The following is a 23634-nucleotide window of genomic DNA, read 5'->3' as shown; positions in this document are numbered from 1 at the left end:
TACCTTTGCACAATCCATTTTTAAAAATAAAGTTAGAGTAGCCAATTATTTTTCTTTTCCAATTAAGGGGCAATTTAGTGTGGCCAATGCAGCTAACCAGCACATCTTTGGGTTGTGGGTGTGAAACCCACGCAGACATGGGGAGAAATGTGCAAACTCCACATGGACATTGACCCAGGGCCGGGATTCGAACCCGGGTACTCAGTGCCACAGTCCCAGTACTAACCATTGCGCCACATGCCACCCAGCCTCAAGAAAGTTGTGAAATATTTGTGGATGCTAGATTTTTCGAAAATGGTAAACCAAATATTGCAGTAGAATTGGAAGCCACGGAGTCCAGTGTTGGCCAATTAGTTTCAGTCCCTGCTTCGAGCCCACTGTCTTGCAAACATTTCCATTTCAAATATACACAAAATTACTTTCAGAAATTTACTCCCGAATCTGCTTCCATCATCTTGACAGACAGTGGATGCCAGATTATAACAACTGACTAAGTAAAAGAAATTCCCGTAACTTGCCATAATTGATCATCTTAAATCTGCATCCTATGGTTACTGACCCTCCTGCTAGTGGAAACAGTTTTGCCTCAGTTTTGATAGTAAAAGATGACCAAACAATTTGACGCTCAGCACGTCACCCTTCCTTCCTCCAAGGAGAACAATCACAGCTTCTCTAGATCCTCCCTTCTCTAAAGGCAGCTCCAAATCAAAGACAAAGAACTGTACAGCACAGGAACAGACCCTTCGGCCCTCCAAGCTTGTGCTAATCATGATGCCCCAGCTAAAAAAAAAACCTTCTGCCCTTACTCAGTCCATATCCCTCTACTTCCTCCGTATTCATGTATCTGTCCAGCTGCCTCTTCAATGTTGCTAATATGCCTGCTTCCACCACATCCTCTGGCAGCGCATTCCAGGCACCCAGTCCTCTCTGCGTGAAAAACTTACCCGCACATCTACCTTAAACTTTCCCCCTCTTACCTTGAACCTGTGCGTCCTTGTAATTGACACTTCCACCCTTGGAAAAAACCTCTGACTATCCACCCTTTTTAAAAAAGAATTTAGAGAACCCAATTATTTTTTTTCCCAATTAAAGGGCAATTTAGCATGGCCAATCCATGCACATTTTTAGGTTGTGGGGGTCAAACCCACGCAGACACGGGAAGAATGTGCAAATTCTACACAATGACTATCCACCTGTCTGCCTCTCAATTTTGTAAACCCCAGTCAGGTCTCCCCTCAGTCTCCAACTTTCCAGTGAAAAGAATCCTAGTTTATTCAACTTCTCCTCATAACCAACAGCCCCCGATACCAGGCAACATCCTGGTGAATCTTCTTTGCACTCTCTCCAAAGCTTCCACATCCTTCTGATAATGCGGTGACCAGAATTGCATGCAATACTCCAAAATGTGGCCTAACCAATGTTTTATATAGCTGCAATATGATTTCCCAACTCCTGTACTCAATGCCCCGGCTGATGAAGGCAAGCATGCCATATGCCTTCTTAATCACCTTGGCCACCTGTGTTGGCACTTTTAGGGAACTGTGGATCTGCACGACCAGATCCCTCCGTATATTAATGTTCCTACGGGTCCTGCCATTTACAGTATAATTCAAAGTGCATCATCTCGCATTGAACGGATTAAACTGCATCTGCCATTTTGCAAGCAGACCATTAGAAACAGATATAGGCTCTGAATCAATAGAGAGCATCCTATCCGGCTGCATCACAGCCTGGTATGGCAACTGTTCAGTCCAAGATCGCAAGAAACTGCAGACGGCGGTGAACTCAGCCCAACGCCTCACACAAGCTTGCCACCCCCACATTGATTCTGTATACACTCCCTCGTTGCCTCAAGGAGGCAGACAACATTATCAGAAACCCCTCCTACCCAGGCATTGCCTTCTTCCAGATTGTTAAATCAGGCAGACGGTACAGAAGTCTGAAGACTCGCACATCCAGACATAGGAACAGCTTCTTCTCCCACAGCTACAAGACTACTCAATGCCTCCCCCTCGGACTGAACTGTTCCCTTTAAGAACACTATTCACGACACCTTCTGCTGCTCTTGCTCATGTGTTTGCTTTGTTTGGCCCCTTGTTCCGCACTGTAATCAATCACTGTTTTGTCGATGTACCGTTTGTCAATGTTCTCTGATGATTATTCTTTTGTCTACTATGTACATATTGTGTACGTTCCTTGGCCACAGAAAAATACTTTTCACTGTACTTCGGTACATGTGACAATAAATCAAATCAAATCCAACCCACTAGGTCAACTGTCCATAATCGCTCGAGTAAATAAAGAGTGGACAAGTATTGCATTTGGTCAATCAGTCAGGTAACAAGGAAGCATCAATTTAGGATAATGACTAAAAACCACAAGTATCTATTGGAGACAAGTTAAATGGGAGTTAAAAACCAAGGCAAACACCTGGGAGAAAATGAAACTTATCTCAGGGATAAGTGGTTAGAAATGAAATAACAGCAGATGATTCTGGTTTGGAGTTAGTTCTGGGACACGCACAACGCATCAAATAGCCTTGTCTAGTGCTGATTCTCTGAAATAATCCATAAATAATTTCCAAAGATTCTCTCCAAGATTGTTTGAATCGAAACCAGGCAGTGAGCGGGGCGTGTGCCGATATCACAACAGGAGGTACACCGTAAAAAGTACATAATTGGCTGGAAGGCTTTTTGGGATGTCCTGAAAGATGCTATCAAAATACAAGTTCTCTCTTTATCGAAGCAAAACAGGTTATTCAGCCTAAACTTCAAACTCAAGGGCAGCTTTGGGCAGCAGGGTAGCATGGTGGTTAGCATAAATGCTTCACAGCTCCAGGGTCCCAGGTTCGATTCCCGGCTGGGTCACTGTCTGTGTGGAGTCTGCACGTCCTCCCCCTGTGTGCGTGGGTTTCCTCCGGGTGCTCCGGTTTCCTCCCACAGTCCAAAGATGTGCGGGTTAGGTGGATTGGCCATGCTAAATTGCCCGTAGTGTCCTTAAAAAAAGTAAGGTTAAGGGGGGGGTTGTTGGGTTACGGGTATAGGGTGGATACGTGGGTTTGAGTAGGGTGATCATGGCTCGGCACAACATTGAGGGCCGAAGGGCCTGTTCTGTGCTGTACTGTTCTATGTTCAACCTACCTTTCACTCTCCCACCTCCCCCACCATTCCCTTTCATTCAGGAATACCTAATCCTTTTTAAAACACATGGGTTGACACTTTTTCCAACTACTGTTTGAGCCAGAGATTTCAACACACCAGCCACCATTGGTATGAAAACATTTGTTTGACTATTCCCTTTCAATTACCTCTACATTCACTGGTGGGCTGAGGTACCATTTCCACTCGTTAGTCCATAAGCAATATATTTCAGAAACAAATGGCCAGATTTCAATAAAGCTTCACATGCAGATAGGAAATGGTCCCAGGGAAGATAAATTAATTTTGTCAATGATGGTCCAGATCCTGAACTTTTTTATAAAAGGCCCATTAAGATTGGGCGAATTAATTTACAAAAGGAACATTGTGTTTTTTTTTAATGTGGAATGTTGTTGATCGTTCAGCTGATGTGGTGGAATGTATCACAGCTGTCAAAACATGAGCAGAATTTTCAGAGCAGGCTGTTGGATATGGATTGGACTGAAGCCTCCTCAGTGAGATGGGAGCTCTTAAAAAAAGGATTGCTCTTTCGGTTTTGTAGTTAGAGGATAAAGCAGACAGGGAAAAACCTCGAGGAAGAGCTATGTAATTGTAAGGTAGAGTTAAACACAGCAAAGTGGAGGCATGCATTCTGCTGAATGTCCTCTTCACCCATTACCATTGTGGTTATCTGAAATTCATACCACGTCCTTTCTGCTAAGCTGATCAGTGGAAATAATCTCCTACTATTTATATCATAACCACCTCGGCTCTGTAGTAAAAAGCCTCAACTTCTCAAGTTTCTAGCAAATGAAATTTGTGAGCTGTATTGTTTCCTGTCAAAAAGGGGTAAAAATATTACCTATGTTCACCTTCAGTTGTAAGGGTAATGAATCCATCTAATGTGTAGTGCAAATCTAATCTGGTCATAAAAGCATTGCCATGGTCTTCATTGATGACTCACTTGTTAACTTCCTACTTGTGAAACCAAAGCATGCACATCAGGGAAAAGCTCAGCTTTCATCTTTAGTCTGCACTGGTTTAGGTGATCTGAAAACAGGTAGAGTTGGATTTCTATAGTGCTTTTCACAACTGAAACAACTGAAACCCCGCCAACATGGCTGACACAAACAGCGCCACCTTCCCCAGCTGCCCCTGCGTTGGTTCTCCTGCCCGTACTCATCTCTCCCATGCCTTCTCCCACCCCCTCCCTCCTGCTGACAGCTTAATTTTTCTCGAAGAAGTCGATGCCACCTCAGAGCAAACCCCTGCAATGAGCCCCTCAAGGCAAATTTAATCTTCTCATGTCTGAGAAAACCCGTCATGTCGCTAACTCACACCCCCGACTTTGGGGGCTCCGAGTCCCTCAAAACTAGTAACATCCATCTCCGGCTCAGCAGGGAGGCAAAGGCCAGGACGTCGGCCTCTCTCACTCCCTGAGCTCCCGGGTCTTCCGACACACCAAAGATCTCCACCTCTGGACTCTGAACCACCCTCATTTGTAAGACCTCTGACATGACGTCAGCAAACCCCTGCCAGAAGCCCCTCAGCTTCGGACATGCCCAAAACATATGGACATGGTTCACATGTTTTTGTTGAAATTTGATGTTGGTTCGCACAGAGGCCACACCTATCCTCCACCCCCTCGAAGAACCTGCTCATCCTGGCCACAGTCACGTGGGCCCTGTGGACGACCTTAAACTGTATCAGGCGGTGCCTGGCGCACAACGAGAATGCATTAACCCTCCTCAGGGCCTCCTCCCATAATGCGGCCTTCAACTCCCCACCCAGCTCCATCCCACTTTCTCTTCACCTCCCCTATTGGGTACACTTCCCCATGTTCAACTTGTATCCGGAGAACCGGCCAAAGTCCTCCAAAATCCCCATAATGCCCCCAATGGAGCATATAAAAAATATATAACAGCTAGTCCATGTACAGTGAAACCCTGTGCTCGATGACACAATCCCACTCCAGTCCCACGATGGTCTAAGCGCCATTGCCAATGTCTATATAGTCAAGACAATAAGCAATGGAGAGAGCAGGCACCCCTACCTTGACCCCTGATGCAGCCAGAAATGTCCCGAACTCACCTGGTTCATCCACACACTTGCAACTGGTGCCTTGTACAGCAACCGGATCCAGTCCACAACCCCCTGCCCAAAGCCGAACTCCCCAGCACCTCCCACACATATTCCCACTCCATCCGGTTAAAAGCCTTCTCCATGTCCACCATCACTACCCCTCCGGAGATATCATAATCACATTAAGCAGCCTCCTCACATGTGCCGACAACCGTCTCACTTTCATGAATCCCATTTGCTCCTCACCTATCACCCCCAGGACACAGTCCTCAATTCGCGAAGCCAACACTTTTGCCAACTTGGCCCCACATTCAATAGCGATATTGGATGGTGCGATCCACATAAAGATCCTTGCCCTTTAGCAATATCGAAGAGACGGATGCCTGCAATAGTGTTGGGAGGTGTTTTTCCCTCTCCCTCGCCTTTTTTTATGCCCTCACCAGCAGTGGCCCCAGTTCCCCCACCCCAAATGTTTTATAAAACTCCACCGGGAACCCATCCGGGCCCGGGGCCTTCCCTGCCTGCATCGCCCCCATCTCTCTCAATCCGATTGGGTCCCCCAATCCCTGCACCAACTCCGCATCCACCCTGGGAAACTCCAACCCATCCAGGAACACCCCCCTTCACCCTCGGCCTCCAAGGTTCCTCCCCCCTCCTCCCAACACTCCATAAACCCCTTCAGCTCCTTCACCACCTTACCCGACCTGGGGCTCGGCTGGTCCAAGCTTGGCTCTGTAACCGTATTAAAGCCCCTACCTCTCTCATGATCAACCAGTGCGAGTCCAGATCAGGAATCATCCCCATTACCCACTTCATGAAATCTACATAAACATTTACCAGGACCACCGGCATCCCCTCCAGCTTCCCACTCACCATCACGAATCTCCTTCAATGCTCCCCATCCAAAATATCACCCGCTTAGTCACCAGCAGCCCCCCCCCCCCCCCCCCCCCCCCGGAGTGGAACACCTGCCCCACCCATCCCTTCCTTAGTCTTGTCTCATCCCCAGGTGCGTCTCCTGCAAAAAGGCCACGTCCGCCTTCAGCCCCCTCAGGTGTGCGACCACACATGACCGCCCTATTCAACCTCCTCACACTCCACTTGGCGAGCCTGGCTGGGGGGCTCGCTGCTCCTCTCCCCTGCCGATCAACCATATCCCTTTTCAGGCAAACCCTCGGATATCCACCATGATCACTTCCATTCCAGCTACGCCACAGCATCCACACCCTTCCCCCCCCCCCCCCCCCCCCCCCCAACAAAACAATACCCCATCCCCTCTTCCTCCTGACAACCCCAGCTAGCATGGTGGCCCCCGACCCAAGGCCTCCAAACCCCCTACTCCCCCCATCACTCTTGCCCAGTCCACAGAAAAGGTACACTCCACCAGCCAAACCAGAGGAGTTACACCTTCTCCTGGCACTCCTACACCTCTGTCCATCTAAAACGTCACCCCTCAGACAGGGAAAGGACCGAAAAATACCACCTTGAGTAGGAGCTACCAAATTTGCGACCGCTCACGCCATGGCCGCCATCGGAAGTCTAGCGAATACAATCTTAACCTATTTAATCTCTCCACATATATCAATCCCACCATCCCAGGAATTAGTCTGGTAAACTTTCACTGCACTCCCTCTAGAGCAGGGGTGGGCAAACTACGGCCCGCGGGCCTTTATGCGGCCCACCAAGATCAAGTCATAAAATAGAAAAAATAAATTTTTTTAAAAAGGTAAATGGGGGGGGGGGGGGGCTGTTGGTTTACTGGTATAGGGTGGATACGTTGACTTGAGTAGGGTGATCATTGCTCGGCACAACATGTGTTTCATGTGAAGTTTCTACTTTTAAATATTAATTAATAAAAATTAATTGCTTTTCCCCCCTTTAAAAACCCTTTATTTTGGCTATTTTAAATATTAATTATTTTACTTAATATACTTAAAATTGTGAATTTCTGAATGTGGCCCTTGCACGGAAAAGTTTGCCCACCCCTGCTCTCGAGCAAGAACATCCTTCCTCAGATAAGGAGATCAAAACTGTACACAATATTGTTGGCGTGGCCTCGCCAAGGCCCTGTATAATTGCAGCACACCCCTGCTCATGTACTCAAATCCTCTCTCAACGAAGGTCAACATACCATTTGCCTTCTTTACCACCTGCTGCAGCTGCATGCTTACCTTTGGTGACTGGTGTACGAGGGCACCCAGATCTCATTGCACATCCCCCTCTCCTAATTTTTGGTCATTCAGATAATAGTCTGGCTTCTCATTTTTGCTACCAAAGTGGATAACTTCACATTTCTCCAAATTATACTGCATCTGCCATTCATTTGGCCACTCACTCAACGTGTCACAGTGAAGGATCTCTGCATCCTTCCCACAGCTCACCCTCTCACCCAACTTGGTGTCATCTGCAAAGTTGAAGAATTAGAGGTGAACTCTAACCGGCTTGGCAGGGCATTTGCTGGAAGGATATTTCACCCTAGCTGGGGAAATTTAGAATGAGAGATCACAATCTCAGAATAGATTTGCGCAAGTCGAGGACACACAGCCGGAGTGAGACACATCCAGAGTGGGAATTTGGAACTTGGGAATTTGGTGCAGTTAGGTAATCAGGAAAGGGAGAGAACCAGAGAGCATCTGAGACCCTGGGTGTGAGTTCTCCCAGTAAGCCAGAGAAGACACAGCCAGAGTGAGGCACAACCAAGAGTGAGTTTGGGAATTTGAAGCTAGTTGGGAATTCGAAGCTGGGTGGGGAGGAGGTGCTTTTTATCCCTGGTAAGTGACTGGTAAGTAGTTTTTCTTTTCATTGTCTAATTTATTTATTTTTTCTTTCGTTTTTTGTAATTGTAGTTGTATATGTTTACCTAAGGTTTAAGACATGGCAGGACATCCCAGACCCGTGTCATGCTCCTCGTGTGCGATGTGGGAGCTCAGGGACACGCCCACTGTCCCTGGCTCCTTCACGTGCAAGAGGTGTGTTCAGTTGCAGCTCCTGTTAGACCGCTTGACGGCTCTGGAGCTGCGGAAGGAAGGGGGGGGGGGGGTGAACAGCCAGCTGTCGTGGTGCACATAGGCACCAATGATATAGGTAGAAAACGGGACGAGGTCCTACAAGCTGAATTTAGGGAGTTAGGGGTTAAACTAAAAAGTAGGACCTCAAAAGGTAGTAATCTCAGGATTGCTACCAGTGCCACGAGTTAGTCAGAGTAGGAATGTCAGGATAGATAGGATGAATGCGTGGCTTGAGAGATGGTGCAAGAGGGAGGGATTCAAATTCCTGGGGCATTGGAACCGGTTCTGGGGGAGGTGGGGCCGGTACAAACCGGACGGTCTGTACCTGGAAGGGACTGGAACCGATGTCCGGGGGGGGGGGGGTTTGCGAGAGCTGTTGGGGAGGGTTTAAACTAATGTGGCAGGGGGATGCGAACCAATGCAGGAAGTTGGAAGGTAGTAAAACATGGACAGAAGCAAAAGGAAGTAAGGGGGAAAGTGTAAGGCAGAGAAGCCAGAGTCAAAAATGGCGACAGTACAAGGTACAGTGACTGAGGGGAGCTCTGTGAATAGGCCCAGTAATACTAAAAGGAATAAAACAGGAAGTTAAAACATTAATGGTAAGCGACGCGGCAGGTTGTTACATGAAGATATGGGTTCAACGACAAAGGAAAATTAGGAGAAAAGTTAAGAGGAAATATAACTTAGGAGAGGTTACTGATCGAGGTGTTAAGATTCAAAACAGAGGTAAAAAAGCCAACATAAGTGTACTTTACCTGAATGTTCACAGTATTGGGAATAAATGTGTTGATGGCGCAAATCATCGTGAATGACTATGATTTAGTGGCCATTACTGAAACATGGTTTTTTTTTTAAATATAATTTTTATTGGAATTTTTTACAGAAAATATAAAACATAACGACAAACAATGAAATGCAACAAAATAACCCATAATAACCGTACCACCCCCAGACCGTATCGACGCATGTATCACATCCCCCCACCCCAATGAACAACAAAAGAACTTCAAAATAAATTTAAATTAAATAAACAAACATAGTCATCGTCCGCCCCCCCCCCCCCCACCTTTTCCCTCCCCCCCCCACCTTTTCTCTCCCCCCCACCGTTTTCTCTCCCCCCCACCTTTTCTCTCCCCCTGGTTGCTGCTGCTACTGTCCCCGTACCCTATCGTTGAGCCAGAAAGTCGAGAAAAGGTTGCCACCGCCTAAAGAATTCTTGTACCGACCCTCTCAGGGCAAATTTGACCTTCTCTAGCTTAATGAAACCCGTCATGTCATTGATCCAGGTCTCCACGCTTGGGGGCCTCGCATCCTTCCATTGTAGCAAGATCCTTCGCCGGGCTACTAGGGATGCAAAGGCCAGCACACCGGCCTCTTTCGCCTCCTGCACTCCCGGCTCCACCCCAACCCCAAAAATCGCGAGTCCCCATCCTGGCTTGACCCTGGATCCCACCACCCTCGACACTGTCCTCGCCACCCCCTTCCAGAACTCCTCCAGCGCCGGGCATGCCCAGAACATATGGGCATGGTTCGCTGGACTCCCCGAGCACCTGACACACCTGTCTTCACCCCCAAAGAACCTACTCATCCTTGTCCCAGTCATGTGGGCCCGGTGCAGCACCTTGAATTGGATGAGGCTAAGCCGTGCACACGAGGAGGAAGAATTAACCCTCTCCAGGGCATCAGCCCATGTCCCGTCTTCGATCTGTTCCCCCAGTTCCCCCTCCCACTTAGCTTTCAGCTCCTCTACTGACGCCTCCTCCGCCTCCTGCATAACCTTGTAGATATCAGATATCTTCCCCTCTCTGACCCAGACCCCCGAAAGCACCCTGTCGCTCACCCCCCTCGCGGGAAGCGAAGGGAATCCCTCCACCTGCCGCCTAGGAAATGCCTTTACCAGCAGATACCTGAACATGTTCCCTGGGGGGAGCCCAAATTTCTCCTCCAACTCCCCCAGGCTCGCAAGCCTCCCATCAATAAACAGGTCCCTCAGCTGTCTGATGCCCACTCTGTACCAACCCTGAAATCCCCCATCAATGTTCCCGGGGACGAACCTATGGTTCCCCCTTAACGGAGCCTCCATCGAGCCCCCCACTTCTCCCCTATGTCGCCTCCACTGCCCCCAAATCTGGAGGGTAGCCGCCACCACCGGACTCGTGGTATACCTCGTAGGAGGGAGCGGCCACGGCGCCGTTACCAGGGCCCCCAGGCTTGTATCTGCACAGGACGCCCTCTCCATCCGTTTCCATGCAGCCCCCTCCCCCCTCCATTACCCACTTGCGCACCATCGACACATTGGCCGCCCAATAATACCCCGAGAGATTGGGTAACGCCAGCCCCCCCCCCATCTCTACCCCGCTCCAAGAAGACCCTCTTCACCCTCGGGGTCCCATGCGCCCAAACAAAGCTCATGATGCTGCTCGTAACCCTTCTAAAAAAGGCCCTAGGGATAAAGATGGGCAAACACTGAAAAAGGAACAATAACCTCGGGGGAACCGTCATTTTGACGGACTGCACTCTACCCGCAAACGATAGCGGCACCATGTCCCACCTTTTAAATTCCTCTTCCATCTGCTCAACCAGCCTGGTAAAATTAAGCTTATGGACAGTCCCCCAACTCCTGGCCACCTGCACCCCCAGGTATCTGAAACTCTTCACTGCCCTCTTAAATGGGAGTCTCCCAATTCCCTCCTCCTGATCACCCAGGTGTACTACAAATACCTCACTCTTGCCTAAATTTAGCTTATAGCCCGAGAAGCCCCCAAATTCCGCTAACAGCTCCATCACCCCCGGCATTCCCCCTTCTGGATCCGCCACATACAACAGCAGGTCGTCCGCATACAGCGATACACGATGTTCCTCCCCACCCCGCACCAGACCCCTCCATCTCCCTGACTCCCTCAACGCCATAGCCAAAGGTTCAATCGCCAGTGCAAAGAGCAAGGGGGACAGGGGGCACCCCTGCCTGGTCCCACGGTAGGGCCTAAAGTACTCCGATCTCCTTCCATTTGTAACTACACTCGCCATCGGAGCCGCGTAGAGCAGCCTCACCCATTTGATGAATCCCTCCCCGAATCCGAACCGCTCCAGCACCTCCCACAGGTACCCCCACTCAACTCTATCAAACGCTTTCTCCGCATCCAGCGCCACCACTATCTCCCCCTCCCCCTCCACTGCCGGCATCATAATAACATTTAGCAGTCTCCGCACATTCGTGTTGAGCTGCCGTCCCTTGACAAATCCGGTCTGATCCTCATGTATCACCCCTGGCACACAGTCCTCTATCCTGGTGGCCAGGATCTTCGCCAGCAACTTAGCGTCAACATTGAAGAGCGAGATAGGCCTGTATGATCCACACTGCAAGGGGTCCTTATCCCGCTTTAGGATCAGAGAGATCAGTGCCCGCGACATCGTTGGGGGCAAAGCCCCCCCTCCCATGCCTCGTTGAAAGCTCGCACCAACAGAGGGCCCACCAGATCCGCATACTTTTTATAAAATTCCACCGGGAACCTGTCCGGCCCCGGCGCCTTACCTGACTGCATTTGTCCAATCCCCCTGACTAGCTCCTCCAACTCTATCGGCGCCCCCAGCCCCTCTACCAGCTCCTCTTGAACCCTTGGGAACCGTAGCCTGTTCATGAAGCTCTCCATCCCCCCCCTCCCCATCGGAGGTTCTGACCGGTACAGTTCCTCGTATAAGTCCCTAAAGACCCCATTTACTTCTGTCCCCTTCTGCACTACATTCCCACCCCTATCCGTCACTCCACCAATTTCCCTAGCCGCATCTCGCCTGCGGAGCTGATGCGCCAACATCCTGCTCGCCTTCTCCCCATACTCATGTACCGTGCCCTGCGCCCTCCTCCACTGTGTCTCCGCCTTTCTGGTGGTCAACAAGTCAAATTTGGCCTGCAAACTGCGCCGTTCCCCCAGCAACCCCTCCTCCGGTGCCTCCGCGTATCTCCTGTCCACATCCAGGTGCTCTCCCACCAGTCTCTCCCTCTCCCTCCTTTCCCTATGGGCCCGGATGGAGATCAGCTCCCCCCGGATCACAGCTTTCAGAGCCTCCCAGACCATCCCCACCCGGACCTCCACCGTATCATTGGTATCAAGATACCCCTCAATACTTCCCCGGACCCTCCTACACACCTCCTCATCAGCCAGCAGCCCCACATCCAGGCGCCAGAGCGGGCGCTGGTCCCGCGCCTCCCCCATCTCCAGATCAACCCAGTGCGGAGCATGGTCTGAGATCGCTATGGCCGAATACTCTGCATCCTGCACCTTCGGGATCAATCCCCTGCTCAGGATGAAAAAATCTATTCGGGAATAGACCCTATGGACACGGGAGAAAAAGGGAATACTCCCGCGCTCTCGGCCTCCCAAACCTCCAGGTATCCACCCCTCCCATCTGGTCCATAAACCCCCTCAGCACTCTGGCCGCCGCCGGTCTCCTACCCGTCCTTGAACTGGACCGGTCCAGTGGGGGATCCAGCACTGTGTTAAAGTCTCCCCCCATGATCAGGCCCCCCGCCTCCAGGTCCGGAATGCGGCCCAAGCGCCTCATGAAGCCGGCATCATCCCAATTCGGGGCATATACATTAACCAGCACCACCTTCTCTCCCTGCAGCCTACCCTTCACCATAATATATCTGCCCTCCTTGTCCGACACCACCTCAGCCGCCTCGAACGCCACCCTCTTCCCCACCAGGATCGCCACCCCCCGGTTCTTTGCGTCCAATCCGGAGTGAAAAACCTGCCCCACCCACCCCTTCCTCAGACGAACCTGGTCCGCCACCTTCAAGTGGGTGTCCTGGAGCATAGCCACGTCCGCCTTCAGCCCCTTCAGATGAGAAAATACCCTGGTTCTCTTAACCGGCCCATTCAGCCCCCTCACGTTCCAGGTAATCAGCCGAATCAGAGAGCAACCTGCCCCTCTCCCCCGCCGGCTAGCCATAGCTTATCGACTGCTCGCCCCAGGCCAGCTCGCCCCGCCTGACCCGTTCCCCATGGCAATAACGCCTCTCCTCTACCCCCCCGGCCCACGCCAGCTCCTTCCTGGCCATTCCAGCAGCAACCCGGTATCCCCCCCCCACCCCCCCAGGCTAGGACCCCACCTAGCCGCGACGCACCCTCCATGGTACTTCCGTGAGTCAGCTGACTTCTGCTGACCCGGCAGCTCCTGCCAAAACCCATCTCCTCCCGGCATGGGGTCATCCCCCTCTTGCCACACCTCCTTGGCACCGCTTCAGCGCGGGAAAGAAAACCAGTAGAGGCCACGCCCCCACCTCCAGCTCCGCCCCCCCTGCCCCGCAGACAACCAGAGGAAAGCCCGCGCTTTCACACTGCCACACCCCACCCTTCCGACGCAGCTCCTCAAAACCAGTTTCACCCCAACCCCCGGCCCCGTACAGAAGAGAACATATAAAGCACATACCCCCAACGTTCCCCACATACCCCACACCCATACCCAACAGACAAAGCCACCCGGAAACAGAGCAAAAAGAAAAGCAGCATAAAAAAAACACGTGTCAAAATTGAAGAACAGCAACAGCAAAAACAGCAACGGCCATAGTGTGTCCCCAGATCCTAGTTCGAGTCCAGTTTCTCCGCCTGTACAAAGGCCCACGCCTCCTCCAGGGACTCGAAGTAGTGGTGCCGGTCCTTATATGTCACCCACAGACGCGCAGGCTGCGGCATTCCAAATCTAACCTGCTTGGCATGCAGCACCGCCTTCGTCCGGTTGAACCCGGCCCTCCGCTTTGCCACCTCCGCACTCCAGTCCTGGTAGATTCGTAGTACCGAATTCTCCCACTTGCTGCTCCTCTCTTTCTTGGCCCAGCGCAGCACACACTCCCGGTCACTAAATCGATGGAACCGCACCAGCACCGCCCGCGGGGGTTCATTTGCCTTAGGCCTCCTGGCCAGCACTCTGTGAGCTCCCTCAAGCTCCAGGGCCAAATGGAAGGACCCCGCTCCCACCAACGAGCTCAACATCGTGGTCACGTACCACGAGAGATCCGACCCCTCCAGCCCCTCCGCCAGGCCCAGGATCCTCAAATTCTTTCGCCTCGTGCGAACGTCCAGCTCCTCCAAGCGGTCTTGCCACTTTTTGTGCAGTGCCTCGTGCAACTCCACTTTCCCCACGAGGACCACGGCCTCCTCCTCCCGCTCAGCGGCCTGCTGCTGCAACTCCCGGATAGACACCTCCTGTGCCGCCTGAGCTCCAAGCAGCTTGTTGGTAGTCGCATTCAGTGAGTCCAGCAACTCAGCCTTCAGCTCCGCAAAACAGCGCAGAAGAGCAGCTTGCTATTCCTGCGCCCACTTCCACCTGTCCTCGGGTGTTCCGCCGGCCGCCATTTTGTCCTTCTTCCCCCGCTTTTCTTGTCGAGCTGCTGCAGCCTTTTCCTTTGCCCCACTCCGGGTGAGCACCATAAATTATGGGGAATGCTCCTCTAGACACCTTCCCCCACCGGGATTCGTCGAGACAGCGCCGTTTGGGGCCCTCAAATCGGCCCAAAAGTCCTTAAGTAGCGGGAGCTGCGGTGCGGCTGCACCTGCAAAGCCGGTTTTCTGACCGCTCCACTCCTAGTCCAGGCCATCCACCGGTGGAGAATCTGAGAAGGAGTGTTCCCACACGGGGAAAATTCCAAACAGCACCACTACGAGCCCTTAAAAGAGCCCCAAAGTCCGAAAATAGTGGGAGCCACTAAACGTGCGGCTTAGCTCCGCATTACCGCTACCGGAAGTCCGTCTCCGCTTCTTCAATGGCCTTGGTGAGATCTTTTCACAGTTCTTCCCTCTGCTGCTAGAATTCAGCTTTCATAAAGGCCCTCAGGTCAGCTTGAGACCTATAAGCTGGCCCTTCCCCCGCTAGCATGCTTGCAGAGGCTTTTGTTTGTTGCTATTCAGACAAATCTTGCACTGTTTCTGAGGGTCTGATAACCAAGAAACATCCTATTCCTGGGGGAAAATATCCTTGAACATTCACCCACGCCTTTTCATCGAAATTCCAACCCGTGCTGCCCAAAAAAGAGCTCTTTTCTGCAACCTTAGGCAGGAGCTGCCTCTGTGTGCTCACTCACTTCATGATGCACACCGGAAGAAGCCTGAAACATGGTTAAAGGATGGTCACGACTGGCAGTTAAATATCCAAGGGTATCAAACTGTTCGGAAGGACAGAGTGGATGGTAAGGGAGGTGGTGTAGCTCTGTTATTTAAGGATGACATCCGGGCAATAGTAAGGGATGACATTGGTCCTATGGAGGATAAGGTTGAATCCATTTGGGTGGAAATCAGGAATAGTAAGGCGAAAAAGTCACTGATAGTAGTCTATAGGCCACCAATAGTAACATTATGATGGGGCAGGCAATAAACAAAGAAATAACTGATGCATGTAGAAATGGTACAGCAGTTATCATGGGGGATTTTAATCTACATGTCGATTGGTTTAATCAGGTCGGTCAAGGCAGCCTTGAGGAGGAGTTTATAGAATGTATCCGCGATAGTTTTCCTAGAACAGTATGTAATGGAACCTACAAGGGAACAAGCGGTCCTAGATCTTGTCCTGTGTAATGAGACAGGATTGAATCATGATCTCATAGTTAGGGATCCTCTCGAAAGGAGCGATCACAATATGGTGGAATTTAAAATACAGATGGAGGGTGAGAAGGTAAAATCAAATACTCGTGTTTTGTGCTTAAACAAAGGAGATTACAATGGGATGAGAGAAGAACTAGCTAAGGTAGACTGGGAGCAAATACTTTATGGTGGAACAGTTGAGGAACACTGGAGAACCTTCCAAGCGATTTTTCAGTGCTCAGCAAAGGTTTATACCAACAAAAAGGACGGTAGAAAGAGGGAAAATCGACCGTGGATATCTAAGGAAATAAGGGAGTGTATCAAATTAAAGGAAAAAGCATACAAAGTGGCAAAGATTAGTGGGAGACTAAGGACTGGGAAATCTTTAGGAGGCAACAGAAAGCTACTAAAAAAAGCTATAAAGAATAGTAAGATAGATTATGAGAGTAAACTTGCTCAGAATATAAAAACAGATAGTAAAAGTTTCTACAAATATATAAATCAAAAAAGAATGCTCAGGTAAATATTGGTCCTTTAGAGCAGTGCTACTCAAAGTGTGGTACGCGTACCGGTGCCGGTACGCGAGCCATCGTCTGCCGGTACTTGGAGTGTTTCCAGAAAAGAAAGAGACAGTAGTGATATTCAACGCCACGGGAGACTGCCGGTCCCTGGCACATTGAAAAAAAAAACTGCCGGTCCGCCACATCAGATAGTTTGAGAATCACTGCTTTAGAGGATGAGAAGGCAGTTTTAGTAATGGGAGATGAGGAAACGGCTGAGGAACTGAACAGGTTTTTTGGGTCGGTCTTCACAGTGGAAGACACAAATAACATGCCAGCGACTGATAGAAATGAGGCTATGACGGGTGAGGATCTTGAGAGGATTGTTATCACCAAGGAGGTCATGATGGGCAAGCTAATGGGACTAAAGGTAGACAGGTCTCCTAGCCCTGATGGAATGCATCCCAGAGTGCTAAAAGGGATGGCGAGGGAAATTGCAAATGCACTAGTGACAATTTACCAAAATTCACTAGTCTCTGGGGTGGTCCCGGCGGATTGGAAATGAGCAAATATGACACCACTGTTTAAAAAAGGAGGTAGGCAGAGAGCGGGTAATTATAGGCCAGTGAGCTTAACTTCGGTAGTAGGGAAGATGCTGGAATCTATCAAGGAAGAAATAGCGAGGCATCTGGATAGAAATTGTCCCATTGGGCAGACGCAGCATGAGTTCATAAAGGGCAGGTCGTGCCTAACTAATTTAGTGGAATTTTTTTGAGGACATTACCAGTGCGGTAGATAACGGGGAGCCAATAAATGTGGTATATCTGGATTTCCAGAAAGTCTTTGACAAGGTGCCACACAAAAGGTTGCTGCATGAGATAAAGATGCATGGCATTAAGGGTAAAGTAGTAGCATGGATAGAGGATTGGTTAATTAATAGAAAGCAAAGAGTGGGGGTTAATGGGTGTTTCTCTGGTTGGCAATCAGTAGCTAGTGGTGTCCCTCAGGGATCAGTGTTGGGCCCACAATTGTTCACAATTTACATAGATGATTTGGAGTTGGGGACCACGGGCAATGTGTCCAAGTTTGCAGACGACACTGAGATGAGTGGTAAAGCGAAAAGTACAGAGGATACTGGAAGTCTGCAGAGGGATTTGGATAGGTTAAGTGAATGGGTTAGGGTCTGGCAGATGGAATACAATGTTGACAAATGTGAGGTTATCCATTTTGGTAGGAATAACAGCAAAAGGGATTATTTAAATGATAAAATATTAAAACATGCTGCTGTGCAGAGATCTGGGTGTGCCCGTGCAGGAGTCGCAAAAAGTTGGTTTACAGGTGCAACAGGTGATTAAGAAGGCAAATGGAATTTTGTCCTTCATTGCTAGAGGGATGGAGTTTAAGACTAGGGAGTTATGCTGCAATTGTATAAGGTGTTAGTGAGGCCACACCTGTAGTCGTGTGTTCAGTTTTGGTCTCCTTACCTGAGAAAGGACGTACTGGCGCTGGAGGGTGTGCAGAGGAGATTCACTAGGTTAATCCCAGAGCTGAAGGGGTTGGATTACGAGGCGAGGTTGAGTAGACTGGGACTGTACGTGTTGGAATTTAGAAGGATGAGGGGGGATCTTATAGAAACATATAAAATTCTGAAGGGAATAGATGGGATAGATGCGGGTAGGTTGTTTCCACTGACAGGTAAAAGCAGAACTAGGGGGCATAGCCTCAAAATAAGGGGAGGTAGATTTAGGACTGAGTTTAGGAGGAACTTCTTCACCCAAAGGGTTGTGAATCTATGGAATTCCTTGCCCAGTGAAGCAGTGGAGGCTCTTTCATTAAATGTTTTTAAGATAAAGATAGCTAGTTTTTTGAAGAATAAAGGGATTAAGGGTTATGGTGTTCGGGCCGGAAAGTGGAGCTGAGTCCACAAAAGATCAGCCATGATCTAATTGAATGGGGGAGCAGGCTCGAGGGGCCAGATGGCCTACTCCTGCTCCTAGTTCTTATGTTCTAATGTAATAGGGGATTGGCTATTCAGTAATGTGATCAAATGAGGGTGGTGAACCTTTGAGATTCTCTACCCCTGGGAGCTGTGGATGCTCAGTCACTGGGTATATCCAAAGTAGTGATCGATAAGATTTTTTGGTACTATGGGAATAATGCAGAAAGGTGAAATTGGAGATGATCAGCTGTGACCTTAGTGAATGGCAGAGCAGGCTCAATGGGATGGCCTACTTCTATTTACGTTCTTACAATAGAGAGATAAATATTAACCAGGAAATGCCTCAATGACTTGTATGTGGGTGCTCCTGCAAACACAAGTCATTTATACTCGATCAATGTCTTGCACTGGATCTGTATGAATGTCAGGTGATAAATCCCACTGACACGCACGGGGGCAGCATTTGGATGAAGTTCTGGTGAAGGCAACCTAGAAATACTGAAACTCTATTTCAATAGCAACAATATTAATGTTTAAATTGCTTGTCCTGGCAACTTGACTTCTAGCATTGATTGGAAGTTTCAGTAACCTTCCCATCAAAGCCATTCTGGATTTGCTTCACACCAGCATCTGCCCCAATCCAGCAGACCTTCAAATGCCTTTTTTTCCTGTTTAACAGTTATTTAACTTTGCAGCAACAGACAAACAGAATAATAATCTATAATCTTCATTAGTGTCACGTGGAGGCTAACATGAACACTGCAATGAAGTTACTGTGAAAATCCCCTAGTCGCCACACTCCGGGGCCTGTTCGGGTATATGGAGGGAGAATTCAGAATGCCAATTTACCCAACAAGCAGGTCTTTTGGGACTTAATTGCCTGGTCATCAACTGCAACAACAAACACCCCTTGTATTTATAGAACACCTTTACTGTAATCAAATCTCCCGAGACACTTCACAGGAATGTCATAAAGCAAATGTTGGCACTGTGCCACTTACAGCAATATTAGGGTAGATGTCGTAAAGCTTAATCAAAGAGGAAGGTTTAGGGAAGGAACTCCAGAACCTATGGCCTTGGCAGCTGAAGCATGGCCACCATAATGGTTCAATGAAAATTGGGATTGCTCAAGAGTCCAGAATGTGCACAAATATTTCACAAGGGGTGTGGGGATACAGGAGCGTACAGAGGGTAGATACCTTGGAGGGATTTGAAAATATGGATCATTAGAAGCAAGACAGCTCAGGAAACCAATGATATAATACATCCCACATCCAGGGGCAAAATACAAGCTTACACTGTGCAGCTAACCAAAAAAAATGTTTATGAACATAAACCAACAGCACTCAGCACAGTTAAAAAAACAGTCATTAATTGCAAAGTAATCTTTAAAATTGCTGTTTAAATGCAGCAGCGACATGTCACCAATATCAGAATAGAATAGACAAGTGGGAGCTCAGTCCATTACACCATCGCAATGCTGAAGGCGCTGACTCATGTTGGGAGTACAGGTCCCACAGGTACTAGGGCGGAACCTTCACGGATGAAATTTTGGTGGAAATGGACAGAGCTGGCAGGGAGAGAGCTAGAGGCAAGCTGGCCAAGTCTGACCTTCTGACCTTGTATGGACTAGTGACATGATACGCATTCCTCTAAATAACACAAAACATTGTACAGTATCTGGTTAGACATTTGTTGTAACAGTTGACAGAACATCCCCCTGCTTTACAACAGGAACTAAACTTCATAAAAGTTTATGAAGCACTGGCTGTAAAGGCCTTTTGGATGTCCCGAGTTAATGTTCTCTGTTTCTTTTACTCTGATAACATCCACGTCTCCTGATCTATCTGGATGATCCCAAGTCACCTAAAACAGACCTCCAATTGCACAACTCTATTAGCCTGTTTAGAATAGGATTTAGCACTTGGGTTGTTTGGAGGGGTGGGGAAACACTAGCCAGGGTGCATACTTACTCTATAATGCACAGAATGGCAGAAAGTATCATGTGGATAAGGGCAGGTATGGGCTTACCTTATTGCTCACACAAGCCTCATACTAACTGTCTAGGTTCAAACATAAAGAACGGCCACTTGTTAACCTCTCTGTTATGGAAGATCCCCTGACTTATCAGGAGTCAGAACTTTCAAGTGGCATGGTAGAAGAGAAAACTATACAAACAAAACAGAATCTGTCCACTTTGGTTTAGCAAGTTATAGGAATTTGGAGCAATCCACTCAAATCTCATTCCCCTGTCAAGGCGAATGGCATCTAGGTAAACTGGGCATATTTTTAACACTGAATTTACTACACGGAAACAGTCCATTCACACTCAGTTTATCCAGCTGGAATTTCCTTCAGATGAACAATAACCCTAATTTTCTGTGCCTGCCTCTTTCCTAGACTCCTAAAGGGGCCAGAATTGGAATGCAGTGATCGGAGGGTTGTAGGGAAGGGAAAAGACATAAAGCTAAAGAACAAAACAGAGAATTTAAAAAATGGATTGTTTCAAACATTTTAAATTATGCAGCACATTGCAAACTTGTATGACCAGTTATCAATAGGGACATTATTAGTAAAATGAGAAAATAAATGAAACAAGGACTCAACTGTTTTAGAACTCTAGAAACCTCTCTTTTCAAAGATGAGAATTGGTTTTGACTCCGTTACACCATAGCTAATTATGGCAAAGTATTTAAATACATACAGCACCTTTTAAAGTTTCAAAAGGCACGTATTTGTGTGAACTATAGTGTACACTGTTGAGACATTAAGTAAACTGGAATCGCTCTCACAAGAGCAAAACTGATTTAAGGGGAAACTTATCAGAGGGCTCTAAAATTACCAGACATTTGGGTAGGTGTAAACAAGGAGAAACTGTCTCCACTGTGCTGATGGCTAAAGGACACGGATTTATGACAACTGGCAAAAGAACTCAGGTGAGAGGCAAAGAAGATTCCCCCCCCAAAAAAACACAGCAGTCATTACCATCTGGAATACACTAACTGAAGGGTGGTGGAAGCAGATTCAATAATAATTTTATTAGTGTCACAAGTAGGCTTACATTAACATTGCAATGAAGTTACTGTGAAAAGCCCCTAGTCGCCACACTCTGGCGCCTGTTCGGGTACACAGGAGGGAGAATTCAGAATGTCCAATTCACCTAACAGCACGTATTTGAGGACTGGTGAGAGGAAACCTAAGCACCCGGTGGAAACCCACGCATACACGGGGAGAACGCGCAGACTCCGCAGTGACTTAAGCCTGGAATCGAACCTGAATGAAATGAAATGTAAATCGCTTATCGTCACGAGTAGGGTTCAATGAAGTTACTGTGAAAAGCCCCTAGTCGCCACATTCCAGGGAGGCTGGTACGGGAATCGAACCGTGCTGCTGTCCTGCTTTAAAAGTCAGCGATTTAGCCCAGTGAGCTAAACCAGCCCCTGGCGTTGTGAATCAACAGTGCTAACCACGGTGCTAACGTGCCAGCCAATACAAAACAATGCCAGCTCTGAAGAAGTGTAACAATGGCTCGCAATGTTTAACTCGGCTGCTCCCTCCATGGACACTGTCAGACCTGCTGAGTCTACCCGGCATTTTCAGTTCTTATTTCAGAATTCCAGCATCCGCGGTATTTTCCTGTTGTTTCAGTCAAACAGCATTCAAAAGGGAAGTGGGAAGACAGCTGAAGGAACTATTGGCAAGGCTTTGGGAAAAATGGAGTGGCCACGAAGGGGATTAGGGAGAGAATAGGCCTGATGGGCCGAACTGCCTCCCACTGTATTGTATATTTAGATATGTTTGTCTATAATAGGACAGGATATTTCATAAGCTGATATTTAATCATGTTTATTCAGAGAATGTTTGTTCAGAGGTTGGAAGCTGTTACCTTTGAAGAATTTGAGAGCCAGACAGTAGAGCTCATTCAGGTTGAAGCCCCAGCGCTCCTCCATCTCCTCGGCCGCTGTCTGCCCCTCCTGCTGCTGCTCTCCCCCCGCCCCAAGCTCAGGCGCCAGGGCGGCCGCCCTGGGCCCACTGAGCAAGGCCTCCCGCGGCTTGCTGCCCTCCTGCTCTCCCTCATCCGGGCTCAGCGTCAGGCCGTCGATGGACACCTCCAGCCGGGCCGAGCCGCTGGCCGACCCCGAGCTGCCTTCGGCCGCCGCCATCATCATCTCCAGCATGGCCGCCGCCGCCACCGCGGCTGCCCCTCCCTCCGTCCGGCCAACCAACCAGGCCAGCGGCCACGTCACCAAGCGCGCGCGCGTCACTTCCGGCCACTGTCACCTCCCCTCCCTCCCGGAAGCACACAGACGACGGAACACCTCACAACTCCAGCGCCCAACCACCGGAAATAGAATCCCCGCTGGGTCTTAGCCCCGCCCCCCGCGCTCACACCGGATGGAGAATCTCCGCCCGGAAACAGCCCAGCGCCCCCAGCGGCTGTTGCCAGGAGACGGACAGGTTGGGTCTGGGATTGCCCGCCCACGTCAGCCGCTCTCGCTCATAAACCGAGCTCCAGAATCTTTATCAGTCATTTATAAATCTGTCATATCTGGCACCCGCCTCAGCGCATCTGAAGGGGCTTTGCAGCCAATTAACATTTTGAAATGAAGGAAACACGGCAGCCAAATTTGTGCACAGCAAGATCCCACTATTGACAATGACCAGATCAATCTGTTTCTTCACGCAGTGTTGAGGGCAGCAGGGTAACACAGTGGTTGGCACTATTGCTTCACAGCGCCAGGGACCCAGTTCCATTCCTGGCTTGGGTCACTGTGCGGAGTCTGGAGTTCTCCCTGTGTCTGTGAGTTTCCTCCGGGTGCTCTGGTTTCCTCCCACAAGTAACAAATGACGTGCAGGTTAGATAATTCAGACATTCAGAATTCTCCCTCTTGTGTACCCGAGCAGGTGCCAGAATGTGGCGACTTAGGGTCTTTCACAGTCACTTCATTACAGTGTTAATCTAAGCCCACTTGTCACAATAAAGATTATTAAAATAATATATATATTGACCTGGACGCAGCGGAATACTGCTTTTAAAAACAGAAAATGCTGCAAATATTCAGCAGTTCGGGCAGCATCTGTGGAGAGAGAAACAGAGATAACGTTTTGAGAAGAACAGGGATAACTCATCAGCTCATCTTCAAGATAGACCCACAACCTTCTGGATCTGAGGTAAAAGTGCTGCTCAGAGTCCCAGCTGATGGGTAGTAGATTGGATGCCTGTTATATATGAATCCCAATTTTATTTTCCGTTTACTTCACAGATAATCTGTCAGGCTGTTTGACGTGAAATGGATCTGTTACCATCCTGCTCTTGTCAAAACCAATAATCAGGCATATGGAACTCAGTGACTGCCTGTGAGCAAATAGAAATCAGTGACTGCCTGTGAGCAA

General features: G+C 49.0%; 1 protein-coding gene across 1 annotated transcript in view; it reads right to left on the bottom strand.

Moving 5' to 3' along the window:
- The window catches only part of acbd3 (acyl-Coenzyme A binding domain containing 3), a 78618-nt gene extending 56149 nt beyond the window's left edge, over positions 1-22469 (bottom strand). Inside the window, exon 1 of the mRNA XM_038798991.1 lies at positions 22127-22469. Within this exon, the coding sequence (XP_038654919.1) occupies positions 22127-22418 (292 nt within the window). The 5' untranslated portion in view covers positions 22419-22469. The remainder of the gene's footprint in view (positions 1-22126) is intronic.
- Positions 22470-23634: the final 1165 nt, after the last annotated feature.

Source organism: Scyliorhinus canicula, chromosome 6, assembly GCF_902713615.1.
Source record: "Scyliorhinus canicula chromosome 6, sScyCan1.1, whole genome shotgun sequence".
Lineage (NCBI taxonomy): Eukaryota > Metazoa > Chordata > Chondrichthyes > Carcharhiniformes > Scyliorhinidae > Scyliorhinus > Scyliorhinus canicula.
This window is presented reverse-complemented; position numbering and strand designations above follow the sequence as displayed.